General features: G+C 36.4%; 1 protein-coding gene and 1 pseudogene across 1 annotated transcript; one reads left to right on the top strand and one right to left on the bottom strand.

The window, feature by feature from the left end:
* Window positions 1–835: 835 nt before the first annotated feature.
* Window positions 836–2,680, top strand: LOC103437432 (transcription factor bHLH14-like; annotated as a pseudogene).
* A 920-nt stretch (window positions 2,681–3,600) lies between these two features.
* LOC139197061 (uncharacterized) lies at window positions 3,601–7,337 on the bottom strand. The gene is made up of 5 exons (XM_070823596.1): window positions 6,824–7,337; window positions 5,475–6,044; window positions 5,135–5,346; window positions 4,460–4,516; window positions 3,601–4,117 (listed from the first exon to the last, which is right to left on the bottom strand). Exons 1-5 carry the CDS (start codon window positions 7,059–7,061, stop codon window positions 3,983–3,985), a joined length of 1,212 nt encoding a protein of 403 aa, XP_070679697.1. The 5' UTR covers window positions 7,062–7,337; the 3' UTR covers window positions 3,601–3,982.
* Between the last annotated feature and the right edge of the window lie 16,445 nt (window positions 7,338–23,782).

Below are 23,782 nucleotides of genomic sequence, written 5' to 3' on the forward strand. Positions count from 1 at the left end.
TGACCAACCTTAACCCTAGTCAATAGTCCACATGATAACCTTTCTAGTCTCTCGTAGGTGACATGTAAAACAAAGGAAAGAATTCATGCTGATTTAAATGCAAATAAGTTTCCAGAATCGGATGATGACATGAGTTCACGAATGAACCACAAATTATATTGGAGATGACACGAGTTTCAAATGCAGTAAGGTTCCAGAATCGGATAATGACACGAGTTCACGAAGGAACCACAAATAACATGGTGACAAACAATTCAAGGACATAAGTTTCCAAAATCAGATGATGATGACACAAGTGCAATAAGTTTGCAAATATAAGTTAAAAAATTTAGTTTTCTAGAATTATCCTTTGTTATTAGGGGTGGTTTGGGAGTGAGGTGCTTAAAAAAAAAAAAGCACCCATTAAAAAAAACTGTGACGGTTTTAAGTGTTTGGTAAACTAAAAAAAAATAGCTTATTTTGGAAGCTGCTGTGAGAATAAGCTGAAATCAAAGGAAAAAGTTGAAGCTGCTAGTTGCAGCTTTGGGAAATTGGTTTTTTTTCAAAGCACACAGAGCTACAATGCTCTTTTAATGAAAAGACTCACTATCAGACTACTTTTTTTTTCCAAAAGCACTTTTACAAAAAAGTTTACCAAACACTCTACTTTTTTTTTTCAAAGCACAACCGTTTATTCTTACAGCAATTTTTTTTCAAAGCACAGCAATACCAAATCAGCCCTTATTCTCTCGCTTTAAATCTATTTTCAATGTCAATAAAAGTTGCTTGTACCGCCCAAAATTTCTTATATAAAGAAATTATATTGGATTTTACCGTTCATTTCTGGCTTTGTCGCCTTACCTAATATTCGTTTTATAGGAGAGAGAGAGAGAGAGAGAGAGAGAGAGAGAGAGAGAGAGAGAGAGAGAGAAGCCATGGAGGAAATCAATTCCTCCTGGTCTTCATACAATTTTGGTCAAGAAAACTCACTCACACTCCAACGTCTGCAGTTCATAATTCAGAACAGGCCCGAATGGTGGGTCTATTCAATTTTCTGGCAAGCCTCAAAAGACAGCAATGGCCTAGTATATTTGTCGTGGGCTGGTGGCCATTTTCGAAGCACTAGGGACTTGGCCTCCAAACGAAGTTACAACAAAGCCAATGATTTCGATATTGTGGAGAGGAAGAAGGGGATTAGAAAAGAAGTTGAAGCTCTTTTCTATGAACACATGGATTTGGATGGTGGAGACGTTACCGACGCTGAGTGGTTTTACTTTTACACTGCCTCTTTAACCCAGTCATTTACTGCCAGCCACGGTAACATTCTGGGTGGTACGTTTTGTTCTGGTGATTTTGTTTGGCTGGCAGGTGATCATGAGCTTCAGTTCTATGAGTGTGAGAGAGTGAAGGAAGCAAGAATGCATGGAATTCACACTTTGGTTTGTATTGCAACTTCATGCGGAGTACTTGAACTCGCTTCTTTCGATGTGATCAAAGTAGATTGGGGTCTTGTGGAGATGTCAAAATCGCTTTTTGGATCAAAGAACAACAACAGTGTCTCAAAGCAGCTGTGCAGCAGCCGTGAGGACCATGTACTTGTTCCGCTACTAGAAAGGGGAATGTTTTCAGGAGCTGAACAAATAGAGTGGACAACACAAGGTAACCAAATTGGTCCGAAAATTTTCAATACCACGAGTGTTTGGTTGGTACCAATACCAAAGACCAATATACAGATCTCGGGTCCTTTCTTCCTTCACTTAAAAACATTTTCCCGATATTTGATTTTAGGGCATTTTACTTAAAAATTCAGCTAATTTCTCTAAATACCGATATCTTGTTGATATTTGTGTATTTGTACACTCCTCCAAATTTTTCATTGCTTTGATGTTTTATATTTTGACGTGAAGGTGGTACAAAAGAAGTAGATCCTGTGACTATAGGTGGATCATCATCCGACTCTGTTGGAAATTTCACCTCTGAGAATATGGAGAACATACGACTGAAAAAGAGAGGACGATCATCAAACAGTGAAACTGGAAGATCAGAAACACCAATAAACCATGTTGAGGCAGAAAGACAAAGGCGAGAGAAGCTTAACCATCGATTCTATGCCCTCCGTTCCGTCGTTCCCAATGTGTCCAGAATGGACAAAGCTTCTTTGCTTTCTGATGCAGTTGCATACATCAATGAGCTGAAAGCAAGGGTTGTGCAACTGGAGGCCAAAATCCAAGCACAACCTGGAAAGCCCGTTGTTGACATTGGAGGCCAAACCACCTGCTCCAAGGCCACGGCAATCATCAAGTTATAATAATAGAGCAGCTGGGGCTATGAAAATAGATGTGAAGATCGTAGGCTCAGAAGCCATGATACGAGTTCAGTGTCCGGACTGCGACTATCCTAATGCTAGATTGATGAATGCACTCAAAAGCCTGGAGTTACAAGTTTATCATGCAAGCATATCAAGTGTAAAAGAGTTGATGCTTCAAGATGTTGTGGCAAGAGTGCCTCAGGGTTTCACAAGTGAGGAGGCCCTGAGAATTGCTATTATAAAAGGATGGTACAACTAGAAGTTACAATTCAATAATTAGTTTCCCTTGCTAATGAGGAATGATTTGGGGTATTGATGACGATCTCATTCATCTTTCCTTGTTATAGTTGTTACTCAAAATTGAAGATGTGTTGGGCAAGTTTTATGTTTTAAGCTTTTGGCCAAGTTTTAGGTGGGAAATATCTATATCGAATATAAATAAAATAAAATAAAATAAAATAAAACTTGCGTATCTTGTACATGTCACGGTAACTAATGAGTTTAGCTCATTGAATAATGGTTGTATGTATCACTTGTTACATCATATATAGTGCACCAATCTAGTATAACCATCTAGTCTCTCTAATTAACATCACTCTTCGAAATGTGCATGTATTATAGCACATCTATGATGGCGGAGCCAGAATTTTCATATAATGGTGTTATAATCAACCAAAAAAAACATTATTGGGACATTTCATTAAGCACCTAGTAAACAACTACCATTTCCTACCAACATATGCGGAAAGCTTATGCCAACATAAGTTGACCACTACTATTATTTGTAGAGGCTTGTCAGGGGTGGATGCAAAATCTATGATGTAATGTTGAAGACTGTCAAGACTTGTCAACTAAACTAGTAAAAAAAACACTTTGCGCGACGTACGTACATTCGTCGCGCAAAGTCAAAATTCGTTGCGCAAGGGTTTGCGCGACGCAACCTTCGTCGCGCGCTAACCGTCGCGCCATGGCAGTGACGCTTGGGTTTGCACGATGAAGAAATAACGTGCGTCGCGCAAAGTGACTTTGCGCGACGCACACCTACGTCGTGCAAAGTCACTTTGCGCGACACGCATCGTACGTCGTGCAAAGATACTTTGCGCGACGCGCATCCTACGTCGTGCAAAGATACTTTGCGCGACGCGCATCCTACGTCGTGCAAAGATACTTTGCGCGACGCACATCCCTAGGGCGTGCGTCGTGCAAACCCTTTTTTTTATTTAGTGAAAAATAATTTTTTTTGTTTTAGTGAAATTTTTTTTTTAATTTTTGATAAATATTGTAATTAAATTCTAAAGAATAATTAATGAACCAAGCAAAAGTATTTAATTATAAAATATATGAAAATGTACATACAAGATGTCCAAACAAAAAAGAAAAAAACTACAAGTGAACTAAGTTTAATACATCAGGCTACTGGGTATCGACAGGACGAGATGGCTCTGAGGTCGAAAGTGGAGCAAGATGAGGTGCTGGTAACGAGATTTGGAGGCCGGACATCTGTATGGCTTGTACAAGTTCTTGCACCCTCCTGACACATGTCTTCATCAACTCGCCCTCGGCCCTCAGGTGCGTCACTTCCGCCTTCAATGCATCGACCTTTGCTGTGTTCGATCTGGAAGAAGAAGCACCCGTCTCATGAATCCGCGCTTTCCCCATACCCCGAACAACCTTGCCACGACGACAACCATAGTTCTAATCCAGGACATCAGTCATGATCTGAAAACCTACATCCTCAGGTACCATGACGTCCTCGATCGGGGTCTCCGGGGGAAGCTGCGATGCTGCTTCATGGAGAACAGCAGTGCCTCCGGCTTCTGTTCCAAGCACCTGATCAAAGCAAATACATAAGAATCATATTTAATCAAACGACCGAGATCAGTATTAGTAATGCCATTTTGCTTCAAAAGAGGCTTTATCTTTTATAAATGTTTCTGTTGTTTTCGAGGAGAAACCGGAACAAGGCATACAACGCTAAAAAACACCATTTTGTTTTCACGATGCAAAAAAGAACGGCTATACTATCCCTAGCCGAAAAAGAAAGATTATGCCATAAAGTAGTCATACAGTAGCATGCCTTTGCATATTTGAGGTTCGATTAGGGAGACTAAATGTTAGCTGCAGTATAAAAAAAACTATCATCCAAGTGGGATGAGGAATAAAATGTCATACCGGAAGACCGAATGCCATGGCTTCAATTGTCACTCTCCCAAAAGTTCCTCCCAGTCCCTGTGCACCATTTGACAAACTGTGTTAATTCTAAATGATATAGAATAATTGATCAAATGCATACAAGCATAAATCAAGATTATAAATTCAACTGAAATGAGAAATGGGTTACAAACGCAATAAATTGGGACCGCTACATACATATTGAACAGAACAGTAACATTTGGTGGTATGCCTAGTTCATACATCACCAATGGAATTCATGAATACAACTTGTGCATACAGTGGACAGAGCAACTCCCATATTCAATAACTTTTTGTTGCAAAGACCTCATATGTAATAAAACAAAATGATATCCAGATAGAGATCAAAATCAACCATTTCATAACATTTATTGACAGTAGTTTCATTTTCACATGATTTATAAAGACCATAAATCTATCCGGTGTTCTCACTTAATACTGTCAAAGATACCATATCGTTACGTGTCTGTCTCAGTTGTGTTACAGATTAAAAACTAAAGACTCACTGAATATTTTTATTCAAACAACCAATACAAACATGAATGGTTGATTATGTTACGACATGGGACTCCGCCATCAAAATCCATAATAAGTATAATTTAGGAGCAGTTCTGTGTTCACATAAACTACTAAAAGACTAAGAAGATGGATCACCTGAGAGTTCATGACATAAACATCAGCTGCGGAGTATAATGCAGCTACACGTGTGGTTGCCGGAGTCCACAACACTGACTTTGACAAGTTTGAATGCTGAGATAGGAATCCCAAAAGTTCTTTGACATTAACGACCTTATTGCTCCTAGATCCAACAGAACCAATAAGAAATTTAACAGATTGTTTGAGTGTTCCTCCTTTATCTGACAACACTTTCCTCATATGAGTGACATCGAAAGTCAAAGCACCTGTACCATCAACAGAGGTATAGAGATTACGTAATGGCAAAATTTTCTTCTGGGGTTCATTCAACTGGACATCAAATTCCTTGGACAGTGACAATTCATTTGATGATACTCATCATCATCATTCAATTCTTGTAACAAAGCTCTCAAGTGATGTTTTCTACCCAAGGTAGAGTGGGCTTGGCGCTTATGTACTGGATTTTTTATCTTCGGATCATCTTTCACAGGTTTTTCTTCGATCACCAAGCGTGCTGAGTCAAGAAGCAAGAGCTGCCCCTTCCCAGGGTTTATACTGCTCAGAGATATCACAAGCATATCATTATCTGTTAGCCCCATTTCCTTTCTGACTGAATCTCGCAATAACTGCCTCTTCTCGAGCATCTTCTCAGTACTAGCGGATGGAGTATTAAGTGAACAAGCTATGCCAGCTACAAAGGCCAGTTCATCATTAATAGAGAGTGGTACAATGACAGGCAGAGACCTCAGCTGAATCTTTTCTTCTTCACACCAGTCTTGCCATTGTTTAGACTCTGATTCAGATAGGAAAACAAGCGTTTTCACTTGGTTAAGCACAACCTTCGCGCGATCAAAGTATTCCCTCCGGTTTTCCATAATCCACCAAGCAATTTGACTTGCACCAGCTGGAAAATGATCCATGTATTGATCTGAAACAAGCAAACGAAGCCAAATCAAATCAGCTACAAATTTAAGAATTCCAAAATATCACAGATAAATGTCACTTAGTCTAAGAAAAAATTAATACAAAAACACATCAATGCAAAATAAACTAATAAGGTGTTAAAAAGATGGAATTTATGTATTTACAAATTACTGAGGGAATACTGATTTCCATATGTACATATAAATGATGCATAAACACATCCTTATAAGGTCAAGAAAAACCAGAGCATAATATGGCTATTTCATCAGGTTAATAACTTAGTCAATGTCATTGTTCTCCTAGAATGGGAAAAAACCGTCTTAATTACAGAAAACATGCATATTTCCTGCATCAATTAGTATGAAAGTGAATGAAGTAACGGAGGTCAGCAGTTGGTGAATAGAAAACCACATAATTCCAATACAGAATAAATTATTTAGGCAATATATGTTGTTCCATCCATACAGTGCTGTAACCATTTACATGGAAATCACTCTGGGAGATTGGAGGCATCGGACCAATTTAACATGTTGCTAAATGATAATCCTATCAAAAAATTCTACAAGAAACTGACTAATCTCTATGGGAAAGCATACTGCTTTTACATGTATAACATGTACTTCAAGAGGCTAAAAAGGTACTGAAATCCGGAACTATACAAGCAAAGCACTCAACGTTAGATACAAAATCTATATATGTAAATACAACATCAGGTCACTGAAAACAATATGGAGTTATTGATAGCAAATATATTAACATGGAATTTCTTAAAATGGTTCTCACCAATCCATGATGCACACACTGCTGACCCGGCGATGACGAGATCTACCTTCATAGCAGTTTTGAAGCTTTGTTTTCCTTTATCCTCAAGCACCTTGATTCTTCTCCTAGCTAGCTCTGCCATCAAGCCACCCTTCTTGCTAAATAACAAAAACCCATTTCTTCGAAAAAGGAAACTTAACCCCGAGCAATTTGGTAACAGATAAATTTGTGACAAAAACCATAAATAACAAAAACCCATCGAAAATCAGAAACCTTTACCTTGATTTTGGGACTTGATTCGCGTCGGCTTCGAGATTCCCGTGGTGGCCTGTCGTTTGGGTTCAAGATTTTTCAACAGGAAACAAAGGTCGTTTGGGTTCGACGACCCAAAAGGAAAGACAGGATTTGGGGTCTACGGGGAAAGAAAGAGAGGGAGATTTGGGGTCTACGGGGAAAGAAGAGGGAGATTTGGGGATTTATGTGAGAAACTGAGATTTGGGAGGGAGGGTTCAAGTTTGGGTTCAATATTTTGTCCAAAATCTGGGAAAATTGAAAAAAAAGCGCCTATTTTTCACTATTGGAGCGGGAAATTTATCACAGCTCGCGTGACGTATGTATACAATTTGACGTCGCGCAAACAGGTTTTGCGCAACGATCAAATTAGTGGGTCGCGCAAAGTTTTTTTAAAAAAAAAATTTATTATAAAAATTACTGAATATGTGACTTTCTTCCTTTCAAATTCAAATTTTTTTTACATAAACACCACAATGATATATTTATCTAACAAAAACCCACAATAATTTTTTCTACCTATATATATCATTCAATTTCTTAAGTGTTATAAGTACAAAATAAATAAATTAAAATCTACTTAGTAAATATATATACCGTTGAAGTTGATGGGATACGCATTGTATGAAACTAGTTTTAACAATCCAACCGTCAAACTTATTTGTATATGCTTCGAGATCGCATACGCCAAAAATCGCAAAAAACAAATATTCAGAGATCAAGTAACAGGATAAAACTTTTCGACGGGTATAAACGAAAAATCACAATTTAACGGTTATTTTAAGTCCGATTTTGATGATTTTTTACAGCTATACTCTTTAACCCTATGTGAATACAATCAACCAATCTGATCGTCAATTTAAAACATTCACACAAGTGGATACCACAAAATCTTATGTTATACTTAAAGAAAGTATAAATAAACTCCAAGTTTTTGTGAATCTAATGTTTTGATGGGATAAGCATTGTACAAAACTAGTTTCAACGATCCAACCGTCAACCTTGTTTGTATATGCTTCAAGATCGCATACACCAAAAATCGCAAAAAACAAACATTCAGAGATCAAGTAACGGGACAAACCTTTTCGACGACTATAAAAGAAAAATCACGATTTAACGGTTATTTTAAGTCCGATTTTGATGATTTTTTAACTCTACACTCTTTAACCCTATATGAATACAATCAATCAATTCGATCGTCAATTTAAAATATTGACACAAGTGGATACCACAAAATCTTATGTTATACTTAATCAAAATATAAATAAACTCCAAGTTTTTGTGAATCTAATGTTTTGATGGGATACGCATTGTACGAAACTAGTTTCAACGATCCAACCGTGAAACTTGTTTGTATATGCTTCGAGATCGTATACGCCAAAAAAATCGCAAAAAAAAAACATGCAGAGATCAAGTAACTGGACAAAACTTTTCGACGGTTATAAACGAAAAATCCCGATTTAACGGTTATTTTAACTCTGATTTTAATGATTTTTTATAGCTACACTCATTGACCCTATATGAATAAAACGAACTAATTCGATCATCAATTGAAAATATTTACACAAGTGGATATCACAAAACGAACTGATTTTTTACAGCTACACTCCTTGACCTTACGTCGCACAAAACAGCTTTGCGTGACGCACATACGTCGTGCAAAGTTTTTTTTAATTTTTAAATTTTTTATAAATTCTCATCGGTTTCCTTATAAATTATCAGTTTCTCACATAAATCCCCAATTACCCATTAACCAGCATCCTTCCTTTTTCCCATTTTTCAATTCTCAATTTCTCTATCTTTCCAATTTTATGCTTTTTCGGCTCCATCAAATAGCAAGGGAGGGATTGCATGATGAAAATAGATGAAGTATTTGTATGTTGAATTTATGAGCAAGGGAGGGATGGGAGAAGGTTTTGAAGAGAGATGGCGGATGGAGGTAGCTGCTGCAACTGGGTTTGCAGTTTCTGCCTCCCAAACTAAATAAGTGGAGGAAAAAAAGTCATTGACTTTGTGCGACGCATGTCTTCGTCGTGCAAAGTCAACTTTGCGTGACGTACGTTCACGTGCGTCGCGCAAAGTTGTCAAAAAAACGGGAAAGCATTCTTTATTTGGCGCCAAGATCTTGCGCGACGCACAAAACGTCGCGCAAAGGATGTTTGCGCGACGGACAAACTTCTGCGTCGCGCAAACCTGTTTTGCGCGACGTCATCTTTCGTCGCGCAAAGTGTCGTCGCGCAAAAGTCCTTTGCGCGACGTTTTGTGTTTAGGGTCGCGCAAAGTATGTTTGCGCGACGAAATTTTCTGCGTCGCGCAAGATTCCGTCGCGCAAACATGTTTTTCTACTAGTAATTCATCGAGCAGATGATGCATACAATAGATTCGCACACAAGAAGAGAAAAAAGGAAGGCAAATAAGATACAAAAAATAGAAGTAGGAGAATGCAGTTGTAATTTAGTTTGTCTTTGCTGTTTATAGATGTCAAATACAATACACAAACAAGTATATCTTAAAGTTGTTAGGATCAAGGACAACCAATGATCTCATAATGACTCCGTAACTGCACATCCACGTCTAGCTATTTTGTTATTTTAGCTTTTGATGATGAAAAATACATAGAAGAAATAAGAGATATAAAAAAAAGGAAAACTAATGAAAAGGGCTTGAAAACTTTGAGTTTTAACGATAAGGACAAAATAAAGGGTAAAGTAAATACCAGCATTGACTTTTTAGTGTAAAAATATGGTTTTTCGTTAAAGTGAACAATACTGTGAGCTTTTTGTTAAAGTTCCCTATAAAAAACGGTCGAAGAATATGTTTGAATTTTTTTTTAGGCAAAGAATATGTTTGAAGAAATATATAGAGTAAAGGAATACAACATGAAAAAAAAATACAAAGACTATTTTGACCACAAAAAAACTATTTTGATTTTATTTTTTTTGTTATCATTCATTTTTATTTATATATTCCCCTCTCTCCCACCCACTTTTATCTAGGGCTGGAAAAAGTTCCCAAAAATCCTAAACCGTAATGAAAAAATATCGAAATTGAAAACGTTCCGAATCGAAAATTTCAAACCATTCAGTAATGGATCCCAAAAAGCTGTGTACGGAATTTGGAATCTCATGTGACTTTGTTCGGGAATCTCGAACCAGACTGATAAATATTTTAATACAATTTTATATATAATTGAATTAATAATGGCTATTAGATTTAGTTGAGATTGAATCTCAACCATTCATTACTCTTTGTCACCTCACTTCCTCGGATCAAGATCTTCTCCTGAGCAGATGGAGAGGATCCTCCTGACTAGGCCCATCGGGCCGTTCATTTTTTATCTAACGGCTATAATTATTATAACTTTAAGAGGGGCCCTCTGTTTGTAGTCGTTGGATAAAAAATGAACGGCCCGATGGGCCTGGTCAGAAAGATCCTCTCCATCTGCTCAGGAGAGGATCCTGGTCCTACTTCCTTGGTGACTTCAAATTCTCTGATCTGTCACCTCACTTCCATAAAGCTTCCTACATCCTTATCTATCATCATTATGTCTAGAGCCATAATACTTCCACCTCTTTGCTAGCACCTAGACTCTAGGCATATTGACTTTCAAACCTAAAGCAAAGAGGCCTTCACAGTGCAACTGACTTCTCTCTTTCAGTTCATTTCCTGATACTCTAGCATATTCTCAAGTGGTACACCACGCGTCATTATACAAATAGTGAGATATGTGTGTTAAAAAGTTAATAACTTCAAAAATAAAATTCTTTACCACTTACATAAAAACATGTAGTGTACCACCCGTGTTTTTGTCATAATCAAAAATTGCTCCATACCCTGATACTCTCTCTCTCTCTCTCTCCTCTGAGTTATCTCTGTTTTCTTCATCACCCAGCCAGTGCAGCCACCACGTACCACCACCAAATGACTTTGTCGCACAGCCACCACATCTCCACAACCACGTCGCGCAACCTCCACGACTTGCTAGTTGTTTCTTTGTCTCTCGATCTATCCTCCTCCCTTATTCTCCTCCTCTGTCAGTCCATGGCATCATAGGAAATCTTTGCACGGAAATGACCAATCCCGAACCCTTACCGAAATCCCAAAAAAATTTCGGAATTCCCGAACCAAAATTTCGATTGGGGTTTGACTTTCAAAATCCAATCCCGAAATAGATTTGTTCAGAATTTGGGTTATGCGTTTCGGTTTGGGATCCCACAGCCACTTTTGAGCCGTTTTCCGGCCAAACCACAGCGATTTAGCCACTGAAAAAGCTACCATTCTCTTCATCTCATCGAGAAGTATGATTTTTGTTTTCAAATCACTTGATTTCCTTGAGTATTGAAGAAGTTATGAAAGTTTAAAATTTACCCAGTTTCCGGCGAGTTTTTCAGTTTTCCCTCGGACCAGTCAACTTTGAAGCTATTTTTTTGGCCATCTACGGCAACCATTGGACTTCCAACTAGGTATAATCTTATTCTACACTTTCCTATCTTCATTTTGTACATTATGGGTCGAATGTGGTTAAGAAACGATTGAGTTACGAAGCTTTGAAAATTGTCCAAACTTCCGGCCAAGAGCTCCGGGTTACTTAACGGAGTTTTTAACGAAATGACCAAAATGAAGGATGGTGGACAATCTCAGGGACCACTTCTATTGATTTGTAATCTCAGAGACTAAAGTGATGTATTATACAAATCTCAAAGACCATTTTCACGATTTAGCCAATCTAAAATTGTTTATCAAATGGACGGTAAGTAAGCTATTACAGGAAAGAAGAAAAGTACCATTCAACAATTTAATTATAAAATGGTAGCTTCTCACCAAGTTCCATTTTTTGAGATTGAGGATTCAATAATATTAGAATTTATTTTTACTTTGGTTAGATAAATGAAGACTTCCATTGTAATACAAAGCCAAACTAAGACCGTATTCATTTTGTTTTTAGCTTTTTTTATTTTTATTTTTGTGCTAAAGATGAAGAGTATGAACAAAATAAAGAAATGCAGAAAAACCAAAGCTTTGCTGAACAAAAAATGAAGGCAAGAGCAATCGAGAGAAAGAGAGAGAAAGAGAAAGAAAGACTAAATATTTGGATCTTGTATTATTGACTTGATGAATGTATTACAGGTTTATTACATTATTTATAGAGAGTAGCGTATGCTCTTTACACTTGTAACAAAACTCACTCACTCCTTTATCTTTCTAACTTCTTCGTAACAGTCTCAACCTGACATTAGGGGTGGGCACGAACTGGGCTAGCCCTAAATTTGAAGGGATCTATTCAGATTCTGAAATTTTGAGTTTTAAAATCAAACCTAACCTGGTCAGTTTTAAACGGACCGGAACCATAGGTCCAATTATCTTTCTTCTTTTTTTAAACTGCAGTGCACAACACAAGCTGCAGCAGCACATTAGCACAGAATATAGTTCATAATAGGGTATGATATCCACACAGTCATTTTACTTCTTACATACCCTTTTAATTTTTAGCCGTCGAATTAGATGTATTAAAGAAGATCAAAGGACAAAAATTAACTAAGTGTGTGAGAAGTAAAAATAAGCGCGTGGATAGCACATCCCTTTCACAATAAAAGTAGCATATATTGTGGGTTTGTGCACAGTAGCACACATTACAGAATACGAAATCGGATCCCCTCCTTAGCAAAGGATCTGAGCCATTGAAATTTGATCCAACGGCTACAAACAGGGGGCTCTTCTAAAAGTTATAATAATTGCAGCTGTTTGATCAAATTTCAATAGCCCAAATCCTTTACTCAAGAGACTCAGCCTCCTAAGCTCAGGAGGGGATCGGGTTCCACAAAATACCAAGCACAAATTTTATCCAAATAACAACTAAATTTCGTAGTTCAAACATCAAATTAACATCCAAAATATGATCAAATGTCCAAAGATCAAATTAACGTCTAAAATAACATCCAAAAGATATCTAAATTCTAAAGTCCAAAATACAAATTAACATCCAAAATAATATAAACATGACATGAGATATTCATAATAACTTTCAAATTTACATCGGAAATCAAATCCAATATTATTCCTCAAGTTTCTGTCCATATGTACAGCCCTAAGAAAAAAAGTGCAACCGCATTCCAGAACCGTATTTACTGTCATCATGGTCAAAGAACAATAATTGATGAGTGGAATTAAAGAAAACATGGACTCGTGGCACACACCCCTTAGTCACCTAATTTATCAAATTAAAGGATTTAAATTCTTGAAATTTGATTCAATAACTACAAATAGGGGACATTTTTAAAAATTATAATAACTTTAGTTATTAGATCAAATTTCAAAAATCCAGATTTTTTATTTTATAGATTAGATGAAAAAGATCAAGAGAATATCCTTTTCCTTAGATAAGCAAAACAACATCAATCATTTAAAGTGGCACAGTGAATAGACAGTTGATACTAATTATCATAAAAATTTGTTATTCAAATTTCTCAAAAAAAAAAAAAAAGAACTTGGAGTCCTATGAAGCGTCTAAAAATTCAAAATTTGGGCCGGAAGTAAAACAATTAGAACTAACAGACCCAGAAGAGGAAATCAATATACTCAACAAACCAAGAACAACCCACAAATTATCTGATCAGGAAACATAAAAACGAACAAGCATTTTCATCAATTACCAACCCAAAAGATGCAAGATCCAAATTCCATGACCCAAATCAATAAATTTACAAGCACAGGCAAAACAATATTAGCTCCTGAGTTTCTTCTTCCTTCTCTCTGGCACAGCAGCAGCCAAGATATATATATATATAAAAAAAAAGTCAAAATCCAAGCTGAGAATCAGAATCCCTAAACCAGAGATTCCTAAACCAGAAATTCAAATAAGTCGAAAAAAAAAAACTAACTGAGAAAATTAGAAATTACCTAAATTTAATGTGATAAGATTGTGATTAACATAGTCACAGATTAGTTACCGTGAAGCATTTTTAATTAATCAGTAATTGTGGGGTTAGTTACAACTTACAATTTGTTTTGGGTTATAGCCAGCTGGCATGTAAGGGTTGGGAGATATATATTGACCAATTGTGTGTGTAATTGGCCAACGGTTATTTGAATTGAAAAACAATATTACAAAAATATTCAGAGACTTTCCCTCTCTATCGCCTTTATCTCCTTCACTCCATATTCCTCCATTGCAGCTAGCAACTTGCAGGTCTGAGTTAGGACCTGGAACTCTGATCCTAACATCGGTATCATCATTCCGATCCGTGTTTCCCTCTTGTATGCCCTGCCACACCCACAACTCTCGCCTATCCACCATGGAAGCTCGTATGTCTGCCTTGGAAGCTGCTCTTGAAGCTATTCCCCAGCTCATTCAATCCTCCGCTGCTAATATGGATGCCATGTTGACGACTATGGATACCAAATTCACACTCACGGTCGATCAACTCTGTCGTGAACAATATTCTCCAGGCAATGTAGCCTCCTCTTCAGATCCACCTCCACCTGTTCCAGGTCCAGTGGTCCCACCGTCGATTAACAGTGATGACAGTGATTTTCGTTACCTCGAGACTCCTCGCTATCCTCATCATGACCATTTCGACGCGGGGGGGGGGGGGGGGGGGTTCACTCCTCGGACTCCGTGGCAGCAACGGCTCGACTTTCCCCATTTCTCTGATGGTGAGGATCCTTCCGCTTGGATTTACAAAGCCTAGCAGTATTTTCTTACTACAACACCACTGATCATCAGAATGTGCTCACTGCATCTTTTCATTTCACCAATGAACCTCTTCAATGGTTTCACTGGGGAGACTGCATCCCTTCGACTCCCATTTGGGGTGAGTTCACTGCTGCACTTTGCCAAGAGTTTGGGCCGTTCAATTTCGAGGATTGCACCGAGTCCCTTTTCAAGCTCAGGCAAACAAGTACCCTCAAGGACTACATTCTTGAATTTCGACGTTTAGCTAATCGTACAACTGATGATGGTCCTGTTCTATTGAAAAGCTATTTTTTGGAGGGTCTTAAGAAAGAGTTAAAATATGATGTTAAATTGCTCAAACCTTTTTATGTACATGAGGCTATATCCATTGTTGTTCAATTGGATGCCAAGGTTCAATGCAGGCTATGCATACAGTGACTTCTTCATCATCCCAACCTTCATCTTCTCAAACTCAACCACAAGTTTGGCTTGCTGATTCTGGAGCAACTAATCATATAACTACGGATCTCAACAACTTGTCACTTGCATCACCCTATCCTACTAATGAAGTTGTTCTTACTGCATATGGTGGAAGGTCTGAAAGTGTCCAACACCATTCTTAAAACACCTGTGCATCCTATTAAGCTTAATTATGTGCTTTATGTACCCAAACTGTCTAAGAATTTGTTACCAGTACATAGGATTTGTCTTGATAACAATTGCTAGCTAATCTTTGATGCATTCTGGTTTTGGATTCAGTACAAGGCCATAGGGAGAATTTTGTTCAAAGGATTATACAGTAATGGACTCTACCCTATCCTATCTCTTGCCAATCATCACCCACCTCACTTTTAGAGAAAATTCAAGGCTTCTGCATATGTTGGTCAACTTATAAGCTCATCTCTTTAGCATAGTAGATTAGGCCACCTACTACTACTGTTGTCTACTATACTAAATAAAGCACAAATTGCTTGTCCAAAGAATGATGTACCTATAGTTTATCATAATTGCTTAGAGGGCAAGTTTATAAAACTGCCTTTTTAGTCTAGAAGTCATCAATCCGTTGTACCCTTTGAGCTTGTACACATTGATCTTTGGGGTCCTTCACCTTGTAATTCAATTGATGGTTTCATATGGTATGCAAATATCATTGATGATTGTACCAGATTTTGTTGGGTTTTCCCACTTATTAATAAATCAGGCTTCTATACCGTTTTTGCCTCCTTTTGTGCTTTTGTTCACACTCAATTTTCTGCAACAATTAAAGCATTACAAAAAGACGGGGGGCAAATACATTAGCAATCAGCTTTAAACTTTCCTACAATCTAAGGGTATTGTGCATTACAAATCTTGCCCATATACTCCTGAACAAAATGGCCTAACTGAAGGAAAACATAGGCACATTATTGAAACGGCAATTACTTTGTTACAATATGCCAAACTACCTTCTCAATATTGGTCTTTTGCTTGTCAAGATGATGTTTATCTTATAAATAGGATGCCTAACTAGTTTTGAAACCTTTTAAGGCTCTATTTGGTACACCTCATGTTATCACTCATCTTAGAGTGTTTGATTGTTCTTGTTTTCCCTTGTTGAAACCATATAACACCTCTAAGTTACAACCAAAGACCACAAAATGTGTCTTTCTTGGTTATGCAACTAAGTACAAAGGGTTTATTCGTTTTGATGTTTTGAAAAGTAGAATATACATATCTAGGCATGTTGTTTTTTATGAGGCTAGATTTCCTTATCAACATCTATTTTCTGTGTCTAAACATAAATCAACAATTTCTAAATCCTCTTCTCAATTATCCTTCAATTCCAATCCAATTATCACAACTAGTTTGTCATCACCACAAATAACACCCCAACTACTCTTACATTTAGAACCATCATCTATTGAACCACTTTCACCATTATCTTCTCAATATTCCACCACTAACCCCATCCCAACACCATTACCATCTTCATCAGATTAGTCCATTACTGCTACAACAACTACAAATTCTTCTTCCTCACTCCCTGTGGATCTTGAGTTCAGTCCTGAAAATCTGGAAGTTGTATTACATATTGCTTCTTTAAACATGCATCCAATGCAAACCAAGAGCAAAAGTGGTATTAGTAGGAAGAAAGTTTTTTCTCAGTTTTCTCAATTATTCAAATGGTGTTGGATTGTCTATGGTTGAACCTGCAACTTATAAATCTGCACTCAAGGTTCCTGTTTGGTTTAAGGCTATGTAAGAAGAGATTGTTGCACTTCACTCTCAGGGTACTTGGAGTTTGGTTTCTTTACCATCTCAGAAAAACTTGGTAGGGTGTAAATAGGTTTTCAAAGTCAAGAAGAACTTTGATGGTTCAATTTCCAGACATAAAGCTAGGCTGGTAACTAAAGGGTATAGTCAAGAACCTGGCTTGGATTATGGGGAGACTTTCAATCCAGTGGTGAAGCCTATTACAGTTAGGCTAATTCTTGCTTTGTCAGCACATTATAATTGGCCTTTGAGGCAGTTGGATGTTAAAAATGCATTTTTGCATGGAATGCTTCAAGAAGAAGTCTATATGGCTTAACCTCCAGGGTTTGCAAATCCTATTCATCCTAAGCTAGTTTGAAAATTGCATAAGTCCTAATATAGACTTAAACAAGCCCCAAGGGCATGGAATGAGAGGTTTACTAATTTCATACCCTTTCTTGTTTTTGCTTCTGCTTATGCAAATTCATCCTTATTGTGAAACAAGTTGGTTTAGACATTGTTATTTTGTTGCTTTATGTTGATGACATTATCATTACTGTTAGTGCTTCAGTGAAAATTCAACAAGTCATTCAATCTTTATCTGTTGAATTTGATCTTAAGGACTTGGGTGATCTGCACTATTTTCTTGGTATTTAAATCACAGGAACTGAAGAAGGGTTATTCTTGTCTCAGTCAAAGTACATCCAAGACTTGTTGCAGAAAACAGAAATGGTTGATTGAAACCTTGTGACACTCCTTGTTTGCCATATAATAGGTTATTGAAAGATGATTGGACTCCATATAACAATCTTGCAGCTTATAAAAGTATAGTGGGAGCCTTATAGTATTTGACATTCACTAGGCTTGACATTGCATTCTCTGTCCACAAAGTTTGCCAGTTTATGCAATCACTAATGGGTTCTCATTTTGTTGCAGTAAAGATAATTTTGAGATATTTGAAGGGAACTTTGTCTGTTGGTATTTCATATTCTAGAAGTGATTTACAAATAAAGGCATTTAGTAATGCCGATTGGGCAGAAGATCTAAATGACAGGAGATCTACCACATGATTGGTTGTTTTCTTGGGTAACAATCATATTTCTTGTCTTTTAAGAAACAAAACATTGTTTCACACTCCTCAACTGAAGCAGAATATAGAGCAATGTCAACAACTTCTGCTAAGCTTAACTGGATTCAACAATTACTTAGTTTCTTGCATCTGCATATTCCAGCAACTTCATTTCTCTATTGTAACAATTTGTCAACCATAGTTTATCCTTTAATCCAGTTAAGCATCAACAGACAAAACACATTGAAATTGATGTGCATTTTGTCAGGGAAAGGGTTGCTAAACATAAACTTTGTGTTCAGTTTGTTTCCTTAAGAGAATATTTGCATTACTAAAGGCCTCAATGCTCCTATTTTTTGTTCTCATTGTAACAATCTCATGCTTGATTCATCCAAACATGAGATTGCAGGGGAATGTTAGGATATATTCAATAGTGCAGGATTGTGACACTTGTCATCAAATTGTGAGTTTAGTTAGTTAAGGTTGTTAGCTGTGCTATATAAGTCTCAATGTACTGACTTGATCATTAAGTAATCAATTGAAAGAATATTCTCTCTCTCTATACCTCTCTCTCTAGTTCTTGACTCTCTCTCTCTCTCTCTCTCTATATATATATATATATATATATATATCTTCAATCTCTGTATACATTAATAGAAGCTACTTGCCTTCATGATGCTTTAAACCTCGCTAAGCAGCGCCAAGTTGAGGAAAATCATGGTGGAGGGAGACTCTAAAATTGTCATCGATGTAGTCACTGGAAGGTCCGAATTTCCTTGGAGAATCAGAATCATTGTGGAAGATATCAAGTGGCTGGCCTCTTCTTTTGAGGAGGTAAATTGGAACCATGTCCACTAGGAGGCAAATTTCACAGCAGATGCCATCAGTTCTCTTGGTCATAATTGTAACAATCTTTTACATTTGGGATGGTTGTATCCTGTATCAAGCTAGAAATGAGCTTTTGTATGACACTTGAGGCCTCAGATGTTTCCAAGGCTTTACCCTTTATTAAAGTTATTGTTCTCTCAAAAAAATAATTATGAATGTATCTTTCCATTTTGTTTTTAACTAGTATTTGTTTTAGTTTTTTGTGTTATAGATAGATAAAAAGTATGTGGAAGTTAGAAGGGAAGATTGCATAGTGATGAAGGAAGGATGCAGGAAGAAGTGTGAAAGTGGACTGATAAACAAATTGAAAACTAAAAAAAAAATCGAAAAATTATTTGAAGTGATATCACTTTTAAGAATTTATTTTCTTAAAATTTGTCATTCCTGTAAATTAATGTAATAGTTTTAAACCCTCTCCTTCCCCTAAATAATAACAATTCAAAAGATAATACTCATAACAAGGGGCCTATGAGCCACAAATTACGATCAAATCTAAGGCTTCCTCACATCAATAAAAAGGAGTGTTCTTAAACAAAGTGATCATATGATTTTCGAATCCTAGTGAATACTCTATGTTTTTCGAATAACGAAGGGAATGGGCTTAAAATCCAATTCAATTGATCAGTTTGATCATTTCAATTGGATGACAACTCTTTCATAAAAAAATTCAATCAAATCTTATTTCAAAACTAATTTGTTTGGAGTCACAAAATATTTCTAATATTAGAATTAGAGTGTTGAACTTTTAACCATGTGTTCACGTGCAGCTACAATGACAGGTGGTACACAGTCATTTAAAAACTAAATAAATGATACAAAAATTAAAGAATTTAAATATTTTTATCTAAAGGGGCAAAATTGATATGAAAATATTTAATTGGATAACTGGACTCAGTCCCAAAAACTACTTATATTTTTTGAACCTAGATCCAAAAGCCCATTCTTTAATTAGTATTGGTCAATGCCACTTAGTATTACGGTTTAGTGGTATTCATCTTCATTTGTAAATGAGAGGTCATAGGTTTGATTCTCGCCAAAGGCAAGTTTGAACTATATTATTGCTAGTCCATATGAGGTTAAGTCCACCATCTCCCCTTAGTAGAGATAACATCGTTTGTTAAAAAAAAAATTAGTATTGGTCAAATACAACAGCTAACGTCTGATTATGGAGACCTCGAATACGGGTGTACAACTACTTAATGTCTCATATGCTGATGAAACAAAACATGTGAATAAAAACTTACACACTTTTATTTTGTTAAAACGAAACATGACCATGACGTTGTACCCGTACTACATAAGTCAATTTACAAACAAAAGTCCCGCAACAATCAACTTTTTCATACGTGATGTCGAGAGAAAAATAATTCCTCGTCCTACGTTAATTTGTTTGCTTTGCGCTATAAGGCCCGAATGACAATAATGCATGAGACTTTTGTGTAGAGTTATAGCAGATTGGCTCTGGATATCAGACCGACATGCCAATATTCTACCCTTTGGTAGAGAACTTAGGCATGCGGCTGGTAGTTCACCATAAGATTTCCAACAATGGAGACTCTTTTTGCTTTGGAATTTGGACTAGGATTCTCTCCCCTCCTCTTTCCATCCCCTTTCATCCCCTCCTTTCACATTCTCTATTTTTTCTTTCTTTTTCTATAAAAAAAAACAATATAAGATGTTGATGTGGCTTAACCATGACCGTTCAAATAGGAGGGGAGGGAATGAGAGGGAAAAAAAAAGGGAGCGAATGCTACTCCTTGGAATTTACTAGGGTGAAGGGAACAACAATGGTACATGGCCTTGAGAGTAAGTCTCTTTCAGTTTATAATTAAACGATCGAGGGCTTTTGAATTCAATTCCTTAGATAAATGGACAATGATCTCTAATAAGGAAGTTTCAAAGGTTCAAAATTGGCCATGGATTGGTTTCATTCTCTTGCTACTAGGAGGTTTGAGTCTAAGAAGGAACAGGGTATTGTGCTTGCTCATGTGGCCTTCACTTGTAGGCATATTTGGAAAGCAAGGTGCAATTTTCTGTTTAATCAATCTCCTATTAATCCTACCTAGGTTCTTCTCGCCATTTCCACTTCCACTAAGTGTTCCTCAAAGTGAATGCTGCTCCTTCTACTTCCCTCCCAACATTTAGCTATTTTGCGGAAGTGTGAGTTGGCTGCGACTTTGGGCCATCGTTGGGTAATCATTGAGTTTAATTCGAATGAGATGATTTAGCACGAAGATGTACAATACCACTTGGGTTTGTAGACCCCCATCTTTGTTGGTTCATGTCCTCAATAAAGATGACTTACCTTGTCCCCATTGATGTCTGGTGGCAGTTGTTGGGGCGACACTTGAACATGGTTCCAGTGTCTTTCTCCTTATCCCCTTCATTACTTTGTTTTGCTGCTTTGTTCCTTGTTGGTCTCGGTGTAGACTTTTTCTTGTATCTATTTGGCATCTTTGCCCTGGTATAAGCAAGAGATCTTAGGTTCGATTTTCTTCAAAAGCGAATTTGAACCATATTATTACTAGCACATTGTGAGGTTAAGCTCACCCCTTCCCCATAGTGTAAATAACATTGTTGGTTAAAAAAAAAACAAATATGTCATGAAGATTATGAAGGGATTATTCACTTTTAAGGGGTTGTTTGAAAATCAATTTGTTTTTATTTTTTAATTTATGAAAATTGAAAACTCTTTTTATACTATTAGTTTTCTAAAAATTGAAAACTGAAAAATGAAAGTCCCATTTTGAAAACTCAAGAAATTTTTTTTTACAAAGAATAGCGTTAGTAGGTTAAATTGTTAGTTGTTAAGGGATAAGGTAAGTTGGTGGGGCTCGAACTTGCACCATGGTGCATTGACAAGATTGTTTTAGAGCATCTCCAATGGAGATGTCAACAGATAAATGTCAAATGTTAATTTGATGGCTGACGTGGCAGTGTAAGATTTTCTCTTTTTCCAACCGATATGTTAATTTTTTATTTATTTTTGTTATAAATGGTATTTGTAGGACCAATTTTGAAAAGAAAATTAAAATAAATTTTCAAGATCTATAATTTGTGCATTAATAGAACCCACATAATAAAATAATTAAAAATTATTTGACATCACATTTTTCTCATATGTCAATCCACATTGAATTGACATATTGGTTGGAGCTTGCTTTTACTTTCAAATGTGATTACATGACATTCCACTTAGGATTTGACATCTCCTTTGAAGATGGTCTTACATTACTAAGGTAAAGCATCATTTGCTTCTTTCATTTTTTTTAACTTAAAAAATTGATAGTTATCAAATGAGGTTTTAGCTTTCAATTTTCAAAAAGGTGAAAATAAAAACTGAAAAATTGAAACTGAAATAGTTATCAAACAACCATTATTTAATTTACTAGTTCAAAAGTCGAAAGGTTATGCAAGTGTTGAATTAACCTGGTAGTTATTTATGGTCATCTTCGTGAGCTGACTACATCTCGGATTCAAAAACCACCCCTATTTAGTAAAAAGTAGTGTAGAATATTATTTGTAAAAAAATTAAATAAAAAAGGTCTAAAAGGTTATACGTACATCCACAAAATGGAGTAATTTATAAGAGTGGTTCGATGTGGGATCTCAAACTGAAAATTTTTGGGACATGAATTTGAAGACTAATTCCGAATCGAAATTTTGGATTCCCAATTTTTGGGATTCCCGAAATGTTTTCGGTATTTCGGGATGGATGGGGAATGGATTTTGAGTTTTAGGCTTTTAGGTTGAAATTTGAGATTTTTTGTTTGTGGGCTAAAATTTGGGCTTTTGGCTTGAAATTTTGTTGCCCAATTTCATATCAATTGAAATTTAGGGTTTTTTATTTTTTTATTTTATTTTATTTTTTTATCTCTTACCAATTTGAAATTTCATACCAATTGAAATACCAATTCATTCATACCAAGTCAAATTGACCTTCCAAAGTTCCAAACTATTTAATTTCTTACTTCTATTTATAATATTAGTCTACTACCATACTACTTAAATTCAACATTCAACATGCATGCAACGAAACCAAATATATATATATATATATATATTTTTCAGTTTAGTTTGAGATTCTCGAACCATGAATATGTAATCCTGATTCTTGTATTGAAAAGTTTGGGATCAAATCAGTATGGATCCTGAAAATTTAGGTATTATAGGTTTAGGTTTTTCTATATGGGATCGGGATTTTTTGGTTTGGTTTGGGGGTTTCGGGAAAATTTTCCAGCCCTAGTAATTTATGTCCTTGTGATGCTACTAAAACCACAATTGACTACCATAAAACAAGAAATTTTTTTTTTAGTACATCAATATATTTTTACACTAAAGGGAGGGGGAGTTCGGCTAAGCCACACAATGGGTAACCTAATTTGGTATCGAATTCGCCATCTACGAGATTCAAACCTAAGACCTCTCACTTCAAGTGAAGATGACCTCTTACTTCAAGTGAAGATGAATACCATCAAACCGTAGTACAGAGTAGCTAAACCAAGATATTAACTTATCATAAACAAGGGTGCATAAAATGGTCTAAATACAAAGTTAAGTACCAATAAAACATATAAATAAGCTTTAAATACATAGTTAAGCACCAATAAAAGAAATGAACTAGCCATAGGAATCCTAGCTACTCCACCGCAAAAAGCGTCAATAAAAGAGATGGACTAGCCATAGGATCCAAAACTAAATAAACCATATGAATCCTAGCTACCCCTCCACCAGATAAGGCGTCATCGCCACATCAGCAACCAAGGAAGAGGCAAAGAACAAGCCTCGGCAAGAGATCTATAAAGGATGGGGTGGGAGCTTCATACTC

This window comes from Malus domestica, chromosome 06, assembly GCF_042453785.1.
Source record: "Malus domestica chromosome 06, GDT2T_hap1".
Classification (NCBI taxonomy): Eukaryota; Viridiplantae; Streptophyta; class Magnoliopsida; order Rosales; family Rosaceae; genus Malus; species Malus domestica.